Source organism: Camelina sativa, chromosome 20, assembly GCF_000633955.1.
Source record: "Camelina sativa cultivar DH55 chromosome 20, Cs, whole genome shotgun sequence".
Classification (NCBI taxonomy): Eukaryota; Viridiplantae; Streptophyta; class Magnoliopsida; order Brassicales; family Brassicaceae; genus Camelina; species Camelina sativa.
The window spans coordinates 12,703,536-12,716,607 of record NC_025704.1 but is presented as its reverse complement, the minus strand read 5'-3'; the positions used below and the strand labels follow the sequence as shown (position 1 = coordinate 12,716,607).

The window sequence follows — 13,072 nt, the reverse complement described above, 5'->3', positions numbered from 1 at the left end:
AACATGACCCTAAAACAAGGAAAATTATCCGCCGAATCAATATATATATATATATATATATCTTATATAATAAGAGAAGGTTTTTTCTAACTTTTACTCACATTGCAACATTTGGTATTCTCTTTTACCGACACCTGTCATCTTTTATTTCTATTTTATTATTTAACAAATTTATATCATTTTCAATTCCAAATAGTCATAGTTCTCTTCCTAATATTAGTACAATTGACATATATTTTTAAATCCACTTTTATATCTTAAATTTTTTTATCAAACAAAATCAAATTATTTTATAATAAAATCTCATATTATGTATATGATAAGAAATGTAATATTCTATAACATTTACTAATAAATAACTGATATTTGATACATCTATTTTAAACATTTTTCTTACATTTTATTTAATTTGTCCTTCATCCTTAAAGTAAAAAAACACACTATTTTATAATAAAAGAAAATATCATAATAAAAATCATATCTTGGATGAGAAATGAAATAGTTTAAATACATGATTATGATTAAGCCTTAATGTAATTTTATAAACCTTAATTTTCACACGTTTTAAAATCATATAATATTTTCTTTCATTGAGTAGACAATAAAGTTAGTCAGTTCCATACTTCCTCTAAAATCCTATTAAATTATGATAAATTACACAACAATAGCTTCTTCTTTCATATCAATACACATATCAACATAAAATCGATCTTGTCAAGAGCATTTCAGAATTGTTCTCATGTTCAAATCATATATATAAGAAGATTTTCATATATGTTGACTTTCTTGATTTTCTATCTATTTATTTCATTAGAAAACTGTAAGTGACATATTTAAAATAGTATTAATTAAATCATTAAGTTTGATTATTCCTTATATGGAAAATATATTAAAATTTAATATTTAATATCATGTAGTGGGTTACAAATTGCTTTTACCATGCATTAAAGAGAGTAACTGTTAATAAAATATTAACAAATATTAAAACACAAATTGTATTACAGTTAATACATTAAAGTGTATTCATATGATGAAAGATTTGTTTTAAAAAATTTTCAAATATCATTGGAGTTACATTTTAAAGAATTAATATGCAATAAATTGTATTAATGATTACTATTAAAGAAAGATAAAATATCATGTTGTTTTATATCTTTAAATTATATTAGGATAAATTGATTTGATCTTTTGACACAAAAATGTGAAGCAAATATTCTAATTTTTTTGTCAACAAATAATTATTATAATATTATAATATTATTATAGCTTGAAATTAGTAAAGAGTTTAATAACCATCACATTATATTTTTCTGAAATTATGATACTAATATTAAATCATTAATAATTGGAAATTTATTTTGTCCAAAATTATAATATTAATAATTCTTTTTTATTTGCAAAATTTTAATGTTATGGTAATTATATAAGATATTGATAAATGATATCTATATATAATGACTAAAAGGATAATACATATATAAATGTCAATATATTTTTAGGACAGAAATATCATTTAAATATAGTGAATATGAAAAATAATGTATATAGTTTTGAGAAAAATAAATTAATAATTGAGAAGTGAGGACATGTGTCAAAAATATACGCTGCCAAATGTCGCTGTCTTATGTAAAGTTAGGAAAATATAACTGTTATGACACCAAATACCCTAATTTCCAAATTTGTAACTGTTAATAAAATATTTTGAACCTAAGAGTAACATCTATCAGACATTTACTTAAATACTTATACTCAAATTTACTCTCAAATTTACTCTCAAATATTAAAACTATATTACATAGAAGCCATGGAATGGAATCAATGGATATTAAAGGTTCAGCTAAAGTCTTGTCAAGATACAAGAAAGTAGATTCTTAAAAAAAATGATTAATTAAATTTTAATCTAAATTCCTTTATTTACTTTTTAATAAAAATTTACCCTTGGTTTTTATATATGTAGACATTATTTTAACTTTCCTGAGAATTAGTTAAACGTCTTTATTTTAGGTTTATGTGTTTGTTTTAACATCTTATCGAGATTGGAGCCAGACCAGTTCTGGAGGACAAGCAGACTAAACAACCTTAGACCACAAATTTATATTATGTTTTAAAGCCATCAAATAATATGTATATTATAATAGTCACAATATATTTTCCTCACTATAATCTATTCCATCCATTCCTTATTAATCTATTTTCTAGAGAAAAACAAATGTTGCACAAAAAAAACAATTTTTAGGTTTTCTAGATATTTTTAATAAGTAATTAATGACAAATTGTAAATTAAAAAAAAAGAACTGAATATTATTGGTTGAAATTCATTAATCACAAAAATAATGCAAGTAAATTCGGATTTTAATATGTTTGAAAATCCTAAAATATGGATTAATTTGGAACAGAGGGAGTATTGTCTAATATAACAATTTAATACAGTCCCATATAATTTTAAAAATTTTAAATGATGGGAAGTGTTTTTAGTCAAGTGCTTACAGTAACATTTCTGCGACCGATCCCACAGGAGCTCGATTCCACTAAGTCGTGTTATCTCTCTTAGTAGGGACTGGATATGAATCAGGTCTTGTCGATTATATGTTGATAAAAAGAAATCCAATGGAAAGAAGGCTGGAATATGATTTGTGGCAACATTTTCATTTTGTTGGATAAAAGGGATTTTGTTTCATATTACAATATTGGCTAGATTGTGGAGAATCACTATCCACGAAGATGGAGGCATATCAAAGGGACTTCAAACGTTTGGACCGAACAAAATAAAAGTTTATTATACAAAGGTAAAGTGAATTGTAAAAAAAAGCAAGCAATGGAAAAATGGTACATCAATACTCCATAGTATAAAATCTATAAAAGTTAAATGTTTTATTTATGAAATCATTCACAAAACATAAAAAGTTGAGGCAAATTAATTCAAGAGTGATTGAGAGATAATATTTAGTATAATAATGTTTAATATGTTTAGTATTTGGAGTTTAGGGTTTAAAATTTAGTTATTTTGTATATATATAAGGATATTATTTAAAATGGATTACAAGAGAAGGTATTTCTTTTAAAATTATTTGTTGTTAAGTATTACTTTTAGATTATGAAAGTAAAATTAATATATAGAACAACATTAGATTATCTATCAAAGTAATTATATAGTAAGGTCTTACAATTTTATTTTTAGACTACTTATCAGTTTTTCCAAAAAAAAAAAAAACTGTAAATAAATATAATTTTATCTTAATTACTTAACAAAAATGCCAAATTAAATTAATTTTGCGGTAACTAAAACAATGGTCATATTATTATAATAACATATTATTTAAATATTTTCAACAATACTGTGTGTACTTTTTTCTCTATCAAAATGATTCTTTTATGAATTGCATCATATAACAAATATCTATAAAAATATTGTAGTTAAACCATAATATTATAAAAATTATTTTTCAATATATATAGTAACAGTTACATGTACATTTCATATAGAATTAAATAGAATCTTCATCCTTTATTTCAAATTAATAATGCATACATAACCCACGCATCGCGTGGACTATTTTCTAATATATATATATATTTACAACTAGTATGTATGTTTGCGATGTTTACTAGCAGGATTTCAACATACACCTTCAACAAGTCTAACTTTTCTTGCTTGTTATAGAAAGGAAAACAGTTCATTGATTCTCATTGATAAACAAGTGGGACAAATGGCTAACTCGCAGCAACATAAAGTTGTAGTTTCTATGTTGAAGAAAGAAAACTGTACAATAGCTATGAGGTCGGAGAACTCACTTGTCAAACGAGCTACGCCTTTAACAGTAATTTGAGGTTTTCTCTCCATCCAAGCTACCAACGACCTATCACGGTTATAGCAGAGGTCAACAATCAACCTTAGGAAAAATAAAATAAAAACAAAGATTCTGAAATTTTTAGTTAGGATTAAAAAATACCATAGTAAAGTACCGATGTAAATTCTCATTGTCTCCACCATTTTTCTCATGTGCGTATGCATGACCAATCTGAACAGTAAGGATTAAAAATACCATAGTAAAGTTACCGTAAAGTGCAAACTATAATACAAAAATCGAAAGATTAGGCAAAAACTAAAACAATTGGAGAAACATACTTTGGGAGAAGGAGTCAAATTAAGAAACGGTGAGTGATCTTCAGTTATTTGCTTTGTCCATTTACCTGCTTGGCGTATGATAATTATGTCAGAGAACCATTTAGATAGACCTGAAATGAGCATTAAGATGTTTGAAACTTACTCGACATTATATTATGTATTTTTATTTTATTTTGAGAACATAATACACTACAAGAAAAACTGTCTAAAAACATAAATTTTTTTGCAGCTATGCTCCAAATCTTGTGGTTATATTGCCTATAGCAATGGAAAGACACAACAAAAAAATTGTGGCTATAGCGTTGTAACTAATTGAATTTTGTGGCTATCCATGGTTACATTGCCACGACGTAGCCATAACAGAGTTTGTAGCTAATAGCCACGAAATCACCACAAAACTGTTTGTGTCTATAATAACCAAAGTTTAACCACAAAATAATTCGTAACCATTAGCCACGAATGTTACAAATCTGATCGTAGATTTAGCTTAAATCCACAAATCTACAAATTGGCTACGAGTAAGTTAATGGCTATAGTATCCACAACTTAGCTACAAATAATCTGTAACTATTTTTCACAAATTGGCCACAACAAAACAGTGGCTAAGTAAAAAAATGTACTAAAAAAAACTATTGGGAAATTAAATTAATTTGCTAATAATTTAAAAGCCATTAATCTTATTAACACCATAGAGTTTTATTTCCAAAAATCCAAAATACACAGGTTTAAAGATACAAAAAAAAACATAAATGACAAATTACATAGATTTAAGTCCATTGAAACGACATATTACTAGAGACCAAATTCAAATACCTCAAACAGATATCAAAGTCATGTTGGATAGGTTGATCGGAGAGGTGCGGTTGGGTGCTGCTTAATAAGTTCACCACCAAGACTCTTTTTTTTTTTTTTGAATGTAGCACCACCAAGACTCCAATATGCTTTTTATCGAATTACGATGCTCTGAAGTTTTTCCTAAAATATGTTTGCAAAATCCAAAACGGTTATACAGTTAAATAGTGTACCATTAGTGCAAATCTATACAAGATGGCCCACCAAGTCAGTACGATTAACAAATTGTCTTGTGCATTAGGAATAACCATGAGATCAATAAAATAATAACTTACAGATGAAGTGGCTCGTTGATCTTCTTGTTTTCAACCAGATGAAGATGAAGTATATATGGATATCCAAATATGAATATTTGCATATGTTCTTACTTTTACACATTTATATTAACATTTTTGAAGTACATTTTGTGTTATGCCCTTTTAGTTTTGTTTATTTAAAAAATTATTTACAACATTAGTGCCTAAAAAATTTCCAAAACTAACTTTATTACAGGTTTTGTTTCCTAAATATTTTACATTTAATTCCAACTAAATAAATGACAGCAATCAATATGAAAATAGAAACTATCATATATTTAGCCACACATTTTGTTGTGTTTTGAAGATTTTCTATATATGAATTTTTCGCAAACAAAGAAAACAACAATTTGATTTTCATTTTGTTTTCCAAAACTTGTGAGGTTTGATTCTTAACGTAAGAAAAACTTCGATTGACATTTATTTAAATATTATAATTAACATATATAAACTTAATAAAAAATTAATTATTACGAATATGTAAAATTAAAAAAATTTAAAATACTATATAATGTGGTTATAAAGTAGATGAGTTATAAAGAAGACATATTGGAATTAATAAAATATTATTTAATTTGTGTTAGCACGGGTTAAATCCTCATTTAATTATTTATCAACACTACTAATATTAGAATATTTGACATAAAATCAAGTTCATTTAACTAAGATTATGTAAAATATTTAAATCATTAGGAAAAATGTGACTTAATCACAATATATAAATTACTTATTATGTATTTAGATCTCTTATTTTTTGTTATAATAACTAAAAATCAAAATAGAATCTCAAACACTAAACAAAACAAACTAAATATAACAAACAAATGGTCATGAACTGTATTGCGGGTTAAAAAAATAATATAAACATTTATCTGCACAACAATTGGAAAATTTAGTTATTTTTCTATTTACAAAACATCCAATATTTAACAAATAGATAAAACATAAATATAAATTATAATAAAAATTATATGTCCGCGGTATACCGCGGGTTAAAATCTAGTTTATCGTATAAATTATGGATGTAACAAACAAGGAAGAACTATAAAAAAAAAAAAAAAAAAAAAAAAAAAAAAAAAAAAAAAAAAAAANAAACAATGAATGCAGAAATTAAGCAACCAAGTAAGTAAACAAAGAATTTGACAAATCCAGTAGTCAATTAAGTCAACGAATCAAAGAAACAGGGGAGTAATGAATTATGAATGGCTACAAGTGAGACCAATGTATGTATGTGTGCAATGTATATTATGTATGTATGTGTTATGTATGAATGTGTTGTGTCTGAAGGATTGTGTTATTTATGTATGTATGTATGTATATGTATGTATGTATGTATGTATGTATGTATCAAGGCATGCATGTATGTATGAATGCATTATGTATGTATGTATGTATGTATGTATGTATGTATGTATGTATGTATGTATGTATGCATGCATGCCAAAGATTCGTTCAGTTATCTGTTTAACGACCTAGCCCAAACTTATGAACAAAGAGGAATGTACCTTAATTATAATACAAGAAATGAAAGTTTGGAAGAACCACAAAACCAGGCTTGATTGCTTTAGTGCCATCACTTTAGTTCTGAAAAGTCCAAGAGTGAATTCGTAAGTTTTCATTACCATTGTGAATAACTAACTATTAACAAGTTTCAATACAACTGAATAGTAAAAAAAATCTAAAAAATATGAATGGAAACAACTAACCTGAAAAATCCAAGAGTGAATTCGTAATGTTTCTTTGTGTTTTTTTTTTCTTTTCTTTCTGATTGAAAAAATGTCCTGTACAAAATTCGAGAATGTTGATACCTTTCCAAAACCTGAGGACGAATACGGAGGCCGTTTTTGATGATTACCTCAAGCTTGTTTATAAAATTCTTGAAAAGGAGGAGGGGGAGGAGGAGGAGAAGGAGAAGGAGGGAGTGGAGATGGCCATGTATAATTTGCTTGCTTTTGAGTATTTTGCTGACATGGAGGATAACGTGTTACCCACCACCACGAGAGCCAGAGGGTAAACTCTTCTTTTTTAATACTATATACTTATGATGCTATATACTTTCATCTAATTTACTGGATTGGTTCCAACCATTTGTAATAGCGGATCAACCACCAAACACTATTGACTTAAGCAATTACGTTTATATCAATTATAAGGCCATCTCACAAATATTACTGCTTCCATGAAACACACAAAGCTAAAGGAAATAATGAAAGCTTTCTAAGTAAAATTGTATACAGAAATAAGTCCTCACTCACAAGAACCTAATGTTCTCAACATAGCCTGGAAAACAAAAAAAACTATTACGAGATTACACACCAAATCCATGAACACGTCTAAATTTATCATCCGCAATTCCTTCGACCTCCACGCTTCTTATACTCTCTCTATTAAAATCGTAATAGTAAACACTAAACGGTTCAGATGACTTTAACCGTGGATCAGTCATAATAATCTCACCGGTATGTATCTCTCCCATTCATGGGTTTCACTACCTGGGATTCTTTCCTTACCTGGCTAGGATCCGTCAACATTGAACCAAAACTGGTTACTCTTAAACTACTGGCTGCTCAGGCGGTGGTGTATACTCTTTGGCAGGAACGGAACGCTCGGATTTTCACCAGCACACGTACTCCAGTCGAAGCTCTCTTCCCAAAGCTTGATAGAAGGATCCGCAACACTTGCCTGGCTAGGAATCGCTCTCCGAAGTTCCAAGATCTGCTCATGCTCTGGTTTCGCTCTTCTTACCCTTAATCTATCTTTTCTTTTTTTGGTTCCCTCGTGTAACCCGGGTTTGTTCTCCCGGGCTTTGATGTTGTTGTTGGCATCTCCCTAAACTACTTATGTAAGAAAGTCCAAAATTAATACCACCTGAAATTTTATGCAAAAAGTAAATCATACCACTCAGAAGGTAGGGCACGCCTAGTTTCCGACCATTCTTGTTTCTCATCATCTTCTAAAATCCACAACACCATCTCATCGTCGTAACTATAATCTACACGGCCCAATTTTCCATTGTAGTTTAAAAGAGTGGAAGAGTTTGTTGTCGTGATATGTGATTTTTCGGGTGCTTGAATTAGTACCAGCTTCTCAGATCTAACATCGAACCTAACTATTCCTGAGTCTCCAACACCATAGTATATAGCACCATCGATGCATATCCCTCCATATACCATGTCATAAGTGACACCTTGGGGGATTTCAATCTTTCTCCACTCTTTTTGTGGAGAGCTTACCGTGAAAACGAAATGTTCCTGTTTTATATCTCTTCCATGGTCGAGATAACGATAAAACATCATCACACACAACACTTTGTATTGGTCTTGAACCGGATCGTACCCGAGACGTGCGTTCACTTGTCTTCCGTTGGATACAACATCAGGCAATTTCACTATTTGTCTAGTGGTGGGATTACAAACCGCAATCGAATTATCACCATGCCTGCCGCAGAAGAAACCGTTCACGGGGCGAGATGCGATGGAGTAGGCGTGATCGGCCGACATCGTCATGTCGTGTCTGCCAACCACCGTGGAGGCTTTATCGTCGTAGTCCTTGTTGTTGTGTTCAGGAGCTGAGAAGATGAAACATTCCCATAACTTTAAGTGATTGAAGGTGAAGAGGAGACGAGGCTGAGTCTTTGAACGAGTCAGGAACGAGTCGGTGAAATCTTTACTGCGGATGATTGAGAACCACAGCTTCGACACACATTGAAATCGGATGAGAGATTTTGCCGGAAGTCTAGAGAGTATCTCGATGGTGAGATCAAGGGGAATGTCTGTTGTGGAGTTTCTGGCGTGATCTAGGTTACTTGAACGAGAAGGTTGTGAATCTTCCATGGCGGCTGGTGGTAAATCGCGTGGTGATGATCCACAACCCTAGGACGTAAAGATGATGATGTTATTTACTCAACTCAAGTAAAAAGATATTTTACAATTTTTTAATTAGGTTTCTAAAGGATAAATTCTTAGAGAAATACCCTAAAATAGCACTAAATAAAGTTTTATGGACAACTATAGCACACATTCCATAAATTTCCAAAAATAGCACTATTTAACATATTAAAATATTTAAAATTAATTTTTAGAATTTGTTATTTTATGTTTGGGTTCTCAATTTCACATTTAGGGTATAGTTTTGAGAGGTAGGGTTTAGTATTTTGAATTTAGGATTTAATTTTAAAAGATTAATTAGTGCTATTTTTGGAATTTTAAAGATGTTGTGCTAAGTTTGGAACAAAAACTTATTTTGGTGCTATTTTTGAGAATCTCCCTAAATCTTATGATATTTATATTTAATTTATATATAGTTTTTTTATAATATTTAATTTTATAATCATCCTTTATTTTATAAAACACAAGTCACTGTACCAATAAAAACTTGACATGCAGCAAAACAACCAAATTAATTTTTAAAAATATGTAAAACAAAAAGTGATTGTGGAAAAAAAAAAGGGGGAAAAGCAAAAATGCCCATTTTTCCCTTCCACTTTTTAAAAATGCCCTTGGGAAGGGTCCATTTTTAAGGGTACCCCTTTTTTTGGTGAAAAAGACTTTTTTACCCTTAATGAAGAAAACCTAATTTTCTCTCCACTTCGCCGTGCTTCTCTCCTTCCTCAACCGACGATTCTCTCTCCTTCGTTCATCGGCGATTCTGCGCGGCGATTCACGATTCTTCTTCGCGGCTAATCTCGATCCTTCTTCGCGGCGATTCTGCGCTTTCGTCTCTCGTATACGTAATTCCCGACATTGATTCTGGTTCTATCGCAGGCAGGTTCATTCTTTCTTTTTTTCTTTCTGGGTTTATCAATTTGGACTATCGCTTTTTTAAATTTAGGGCTTTTAGATTTCTTTGATATCGATTTGGAATATGTAAACTCTTTTAAATTTGGATTTATGTTCTTTTAAAACAGTTTTTAAAAGCCTCTTCAGTTTCTTTGATATCGATCCAGATTCAGATCTGATGCATTCAGATCGATAATTGTGTTTGATATGGATTTGAAATTAGTAAAGTCTTGTAAATTTGGATTTTTGTTATCTCTTGTAAAACACTTTTTGAAAGTCCCTGTTAAACCATTTGATATCAATTTTTAGATCGGTCGTAGTTGAATTATGTCGATAAAGTGTGTTGATAAGATGACTTCAGATCGATAACGTGTGATGTTGATTTTTAAAAACCCTTTTAAAACTCTTGTAAATCCGTTGAAAAGTCTAATTAAGTGTGTTTCTTTAACAGATGGCATCAACTGATTTTGAACCCCTTGCACTACCAGAACCAACATATGGTATGGGTTTAGAACCAATTGTTGGAGCAAACATATGTCAACATTCGGACTTAAGCCTAGTTGCCAAAGTTAAACATACATTAGGAAAAGCATCTTTCACGAAGCTTCAATCTTCCTTCCTTGGGCACATCATCAATCTTTCTGCCAGAGACATTGGATTTTCTGGGAAAATATTCCACTACTTGATGCTGAGAAGGCTGAAGACAAGAGGGAGAAACTTATGGTTTACAGTCGACATGCAACCTCTTCGGTTTTCCATGAGAGAGTTCTTCCTTACAACAGGTAATTATAAAGTGTTTGCAATGGTTTTAAAAACCTTTTAAAACCCTTTTAAAAACCTTTTAAAACTCTTTTAAACTCTTTTAAAACCCTTTTAAAACTCTATTGTAAAGGGTTTTTCCCGTTTTAAATGTTTTAAAACCCTTTTAAAACCCTCTTAAAACTCTTTTGAAACTCTTTTAAAACTCTTAAATGGTTTTAAAAGGGTTTTACAATAGTTTTAAAAGGTTTTTAAAAGGGTTTTAAAAGGGTTTTAAAATGGTTTTAAAAGGGTTTTAAAAGGGTTTTTAACCTTTTTAAAACCTTTTAAAACTATTGTAAAAGGGTTTTTCCTGTTTTAGAAGTTTTTAAACCCTTTTAAAACTCTTTTAAAACCTTTTAAGAGTTTTAAAAGAGTTTTAAAAGGGATTTAAAAGGGTTTTAGAACAGTTTATATTAGGCAAAGTTTGAACAAACTAACATCATTGTTTTATTAAACATAGGGATTCAATGCGAACCTATTCATAGAGAACCAAGGAATAACGGAAAAGATCCAATTAGTGAACCATATTCTTGGGCGGTGAGAGGAGATTACACTTTAACTCAACTTCAATATCGACTATTTAATGAACCAGAAGAGGGTGAAGAACCTTTGGATGACAAGGAAAAGGAATGCCTCGCTGCAGTGGTATTAACAGAAGGTATTTTGATGACACCAAATTCAACAGAGAAGATACCTCTGTCTAGGCTGAAGCATGCATCAGATTTCGAGATGTATACAGCCCAACCATGGGGCAAGGAAGCGTATAACATTCTCGCCACATGCATTCAGAAATTCGATAAAAATACTTGGTTCAAAGGTCAGTATAGTGTCAAGGGATTTCCCATGGCATTATATATATGGGCCTTGAGTGCTGTTCCAATTTTTGGTGATAAATTTGCGATAAGATGTAATTTTTCAAGAACATTCTATCCACTGATTCTCAATTGGCAATCAAGTCGTTATGCAAGGTTTGATGATGTTGTTGAAGCTATTAAGACAGCAACTTGTGTAAGTTTTGAATTCTATTAAAAGTGTAGTTTTGATTATTCATTGGTTATCTATATTTGATGAGTTTTGTTTTGATGGATTTTGATTATTTTTGTAGGTTGAAGTCAAAACAATAATTGGAGATCCACAAGAATATAAGCATTTGGTTGATAAAGATGACAATGATTTTGAAGAAGTTATTGGCTTGGTTATGAAAGGCTATAGGTTGAAGAAAGAAGAATGGTCTACAAGATTAGTTGATATTTACTGTGCTTTGGGAGAGTTGGGTGACAAAATGGGGGAAAAATTGCCAGACTTTGAGAAACAAGAGAAAATGGAGAAAAATTTGTCAGATTCAGAAAAACTTGACATAATCCTCTTTATGTTAGATGACTTCAACAAAAGACTAGAAGCCATTGAAGAAGCTGTCAAAACCACATCAGGGAAAGATAAGGATAAAGGAGTAAGATTACAAGATCGCACCTTTTCGCATATATTCGACACTAAACTCTTTAAACTGAGGTTTTTTTTTTTCTTTTCCCTTTGCAGTCTCACGAAGATGAAGATGGACAGAATAGAAATGAAGAGGTTATAAATGAAGAGGTCAGTATCTATTTTAAAAGTTTTTCTGTTTAAAAAGTGTTTTTAACGGATTTACAGCATAACACTGATTAAAGGGCAACCATAGTGACTTAAACCTTTTAAAACCCTTTTGAAACAGAATGTAAAACCTTAAAAATGATGTTGTTATATGTTCTTTTGTTTTGTTGCAGGCTGGCAAACAAAATGTTGATGGAGATATTGCTAGAGAAGATTTCGTAGAAAGCCAGTCTGCAGATTCTGTCCGTCCATCAAACACACAAGATGGGAGCTACGCTGCAGATGATGAAAACACTCAAAAAACTGGTGGTGATGATGGTAATTACTTTGAAGAAACACCAAAGGTACATATATCTAGTATTTTTATAAGTTCTCAAATATCCTTTTAAAAGCCTGTTGTAAACCACAATTGTTATCATCTTTGAAGGATAAATCTCCTTCTCCACGCCCTTCTACACCAAAATTTGATCTTCTTTCTGAAGAAGATGAGGATAGTGGAAAAGATAAAAGCATTGATAAAGAGAAGGGAGCAAGCAGTAAGAAGAGAGTTTTGAGAGAGAGAAAACAGGTAAATCATTAAGAAGAGAGTATTTTAAAAGATTTCATCAAGTAAACCAAGAAATGATGAACTG

General features: G+C 30.3%; 2 protein-coding genes across 2 annotated transcripts; one reads left to right on the top strand and one right to left on the bottom strand.

Annotated features, from left to right (window-relative positions):
• Nucleotides 8,151–9,107, bottom strand: LOC104772469 (putative F-box protein At1g47800). The gene is made up of 2 exons (XM_010497078.1): nucleotides 8,649–9,107; nucleotides 8,151–8,525 (listed from the first exon to the last, which is right to left on the bottom strand). Exons 1-2 carry the CDS (start codon nucleotides 9,105–9,107, stop codon nucleotides 8,151–8,153), a joined length of 834 nt encoding a protein of 277 aa, XP_010495380.1.
• Nucleotides 10,375–13,020, top strand: LOC104772468. Its single transcript, XM_019241859.1, has 6 exons — nucleotides 10,375–10,834; nucleotides 11,314–11,861; nucleotides 11,959–12,303; nucleotides 12,390–12,443; nucleotides 12,614–12,784; nucleotides 12,868–13,020. Exons 1-6 carry the CDS (start codon nucleotides 10,504–10,506, stop codon nucleotides 13,018–13,020), a joined length of 1,602 nt encoding a protein of 533 aa, XP_019097404.1. The 5' UTR covers nucleotides 10,375–10,503.

Excerpts from the sequence above, each read along its gene's own strand:
- LOC104772468 (XM_019241859.1), top strand. The coding sequence starts at position 10,504 with ATGGCATCAACTGATTTTGAACCCCTTGCACTACCAGAACCAACATAT. Across the intron at positions 10,835-11,313 it reads AGAGTTCTTCCTTACAACAG|GGATTCAATGCGAACCTATT; the intron begins GTAATTATAAAG and ends TATTAAACATAG. Across the intron at positions 12,444-12,613 it reads AAGAGGTTATAAATGAAGAG|GCTGGCAAACAAAATGTTGA; the intron begins GTCAGTATCTAT and ends GTTTTGTTGCAG.
- LOC104772469 (XM_010497078.1), bottom strand. The coding sequence starts at position 9,107 with ATGGAAGATTCACAACCTTCTCGTTCAAGTAACCTAGATCACGCCAGA. Across the intron at positions 8,526-8,648 it reads AAATAGTGAAATTGCCTGAT|GAACATTTCGTTTTCACGGT; the intron begins GTTGTATCCAAC and ends GATATAAAACAG.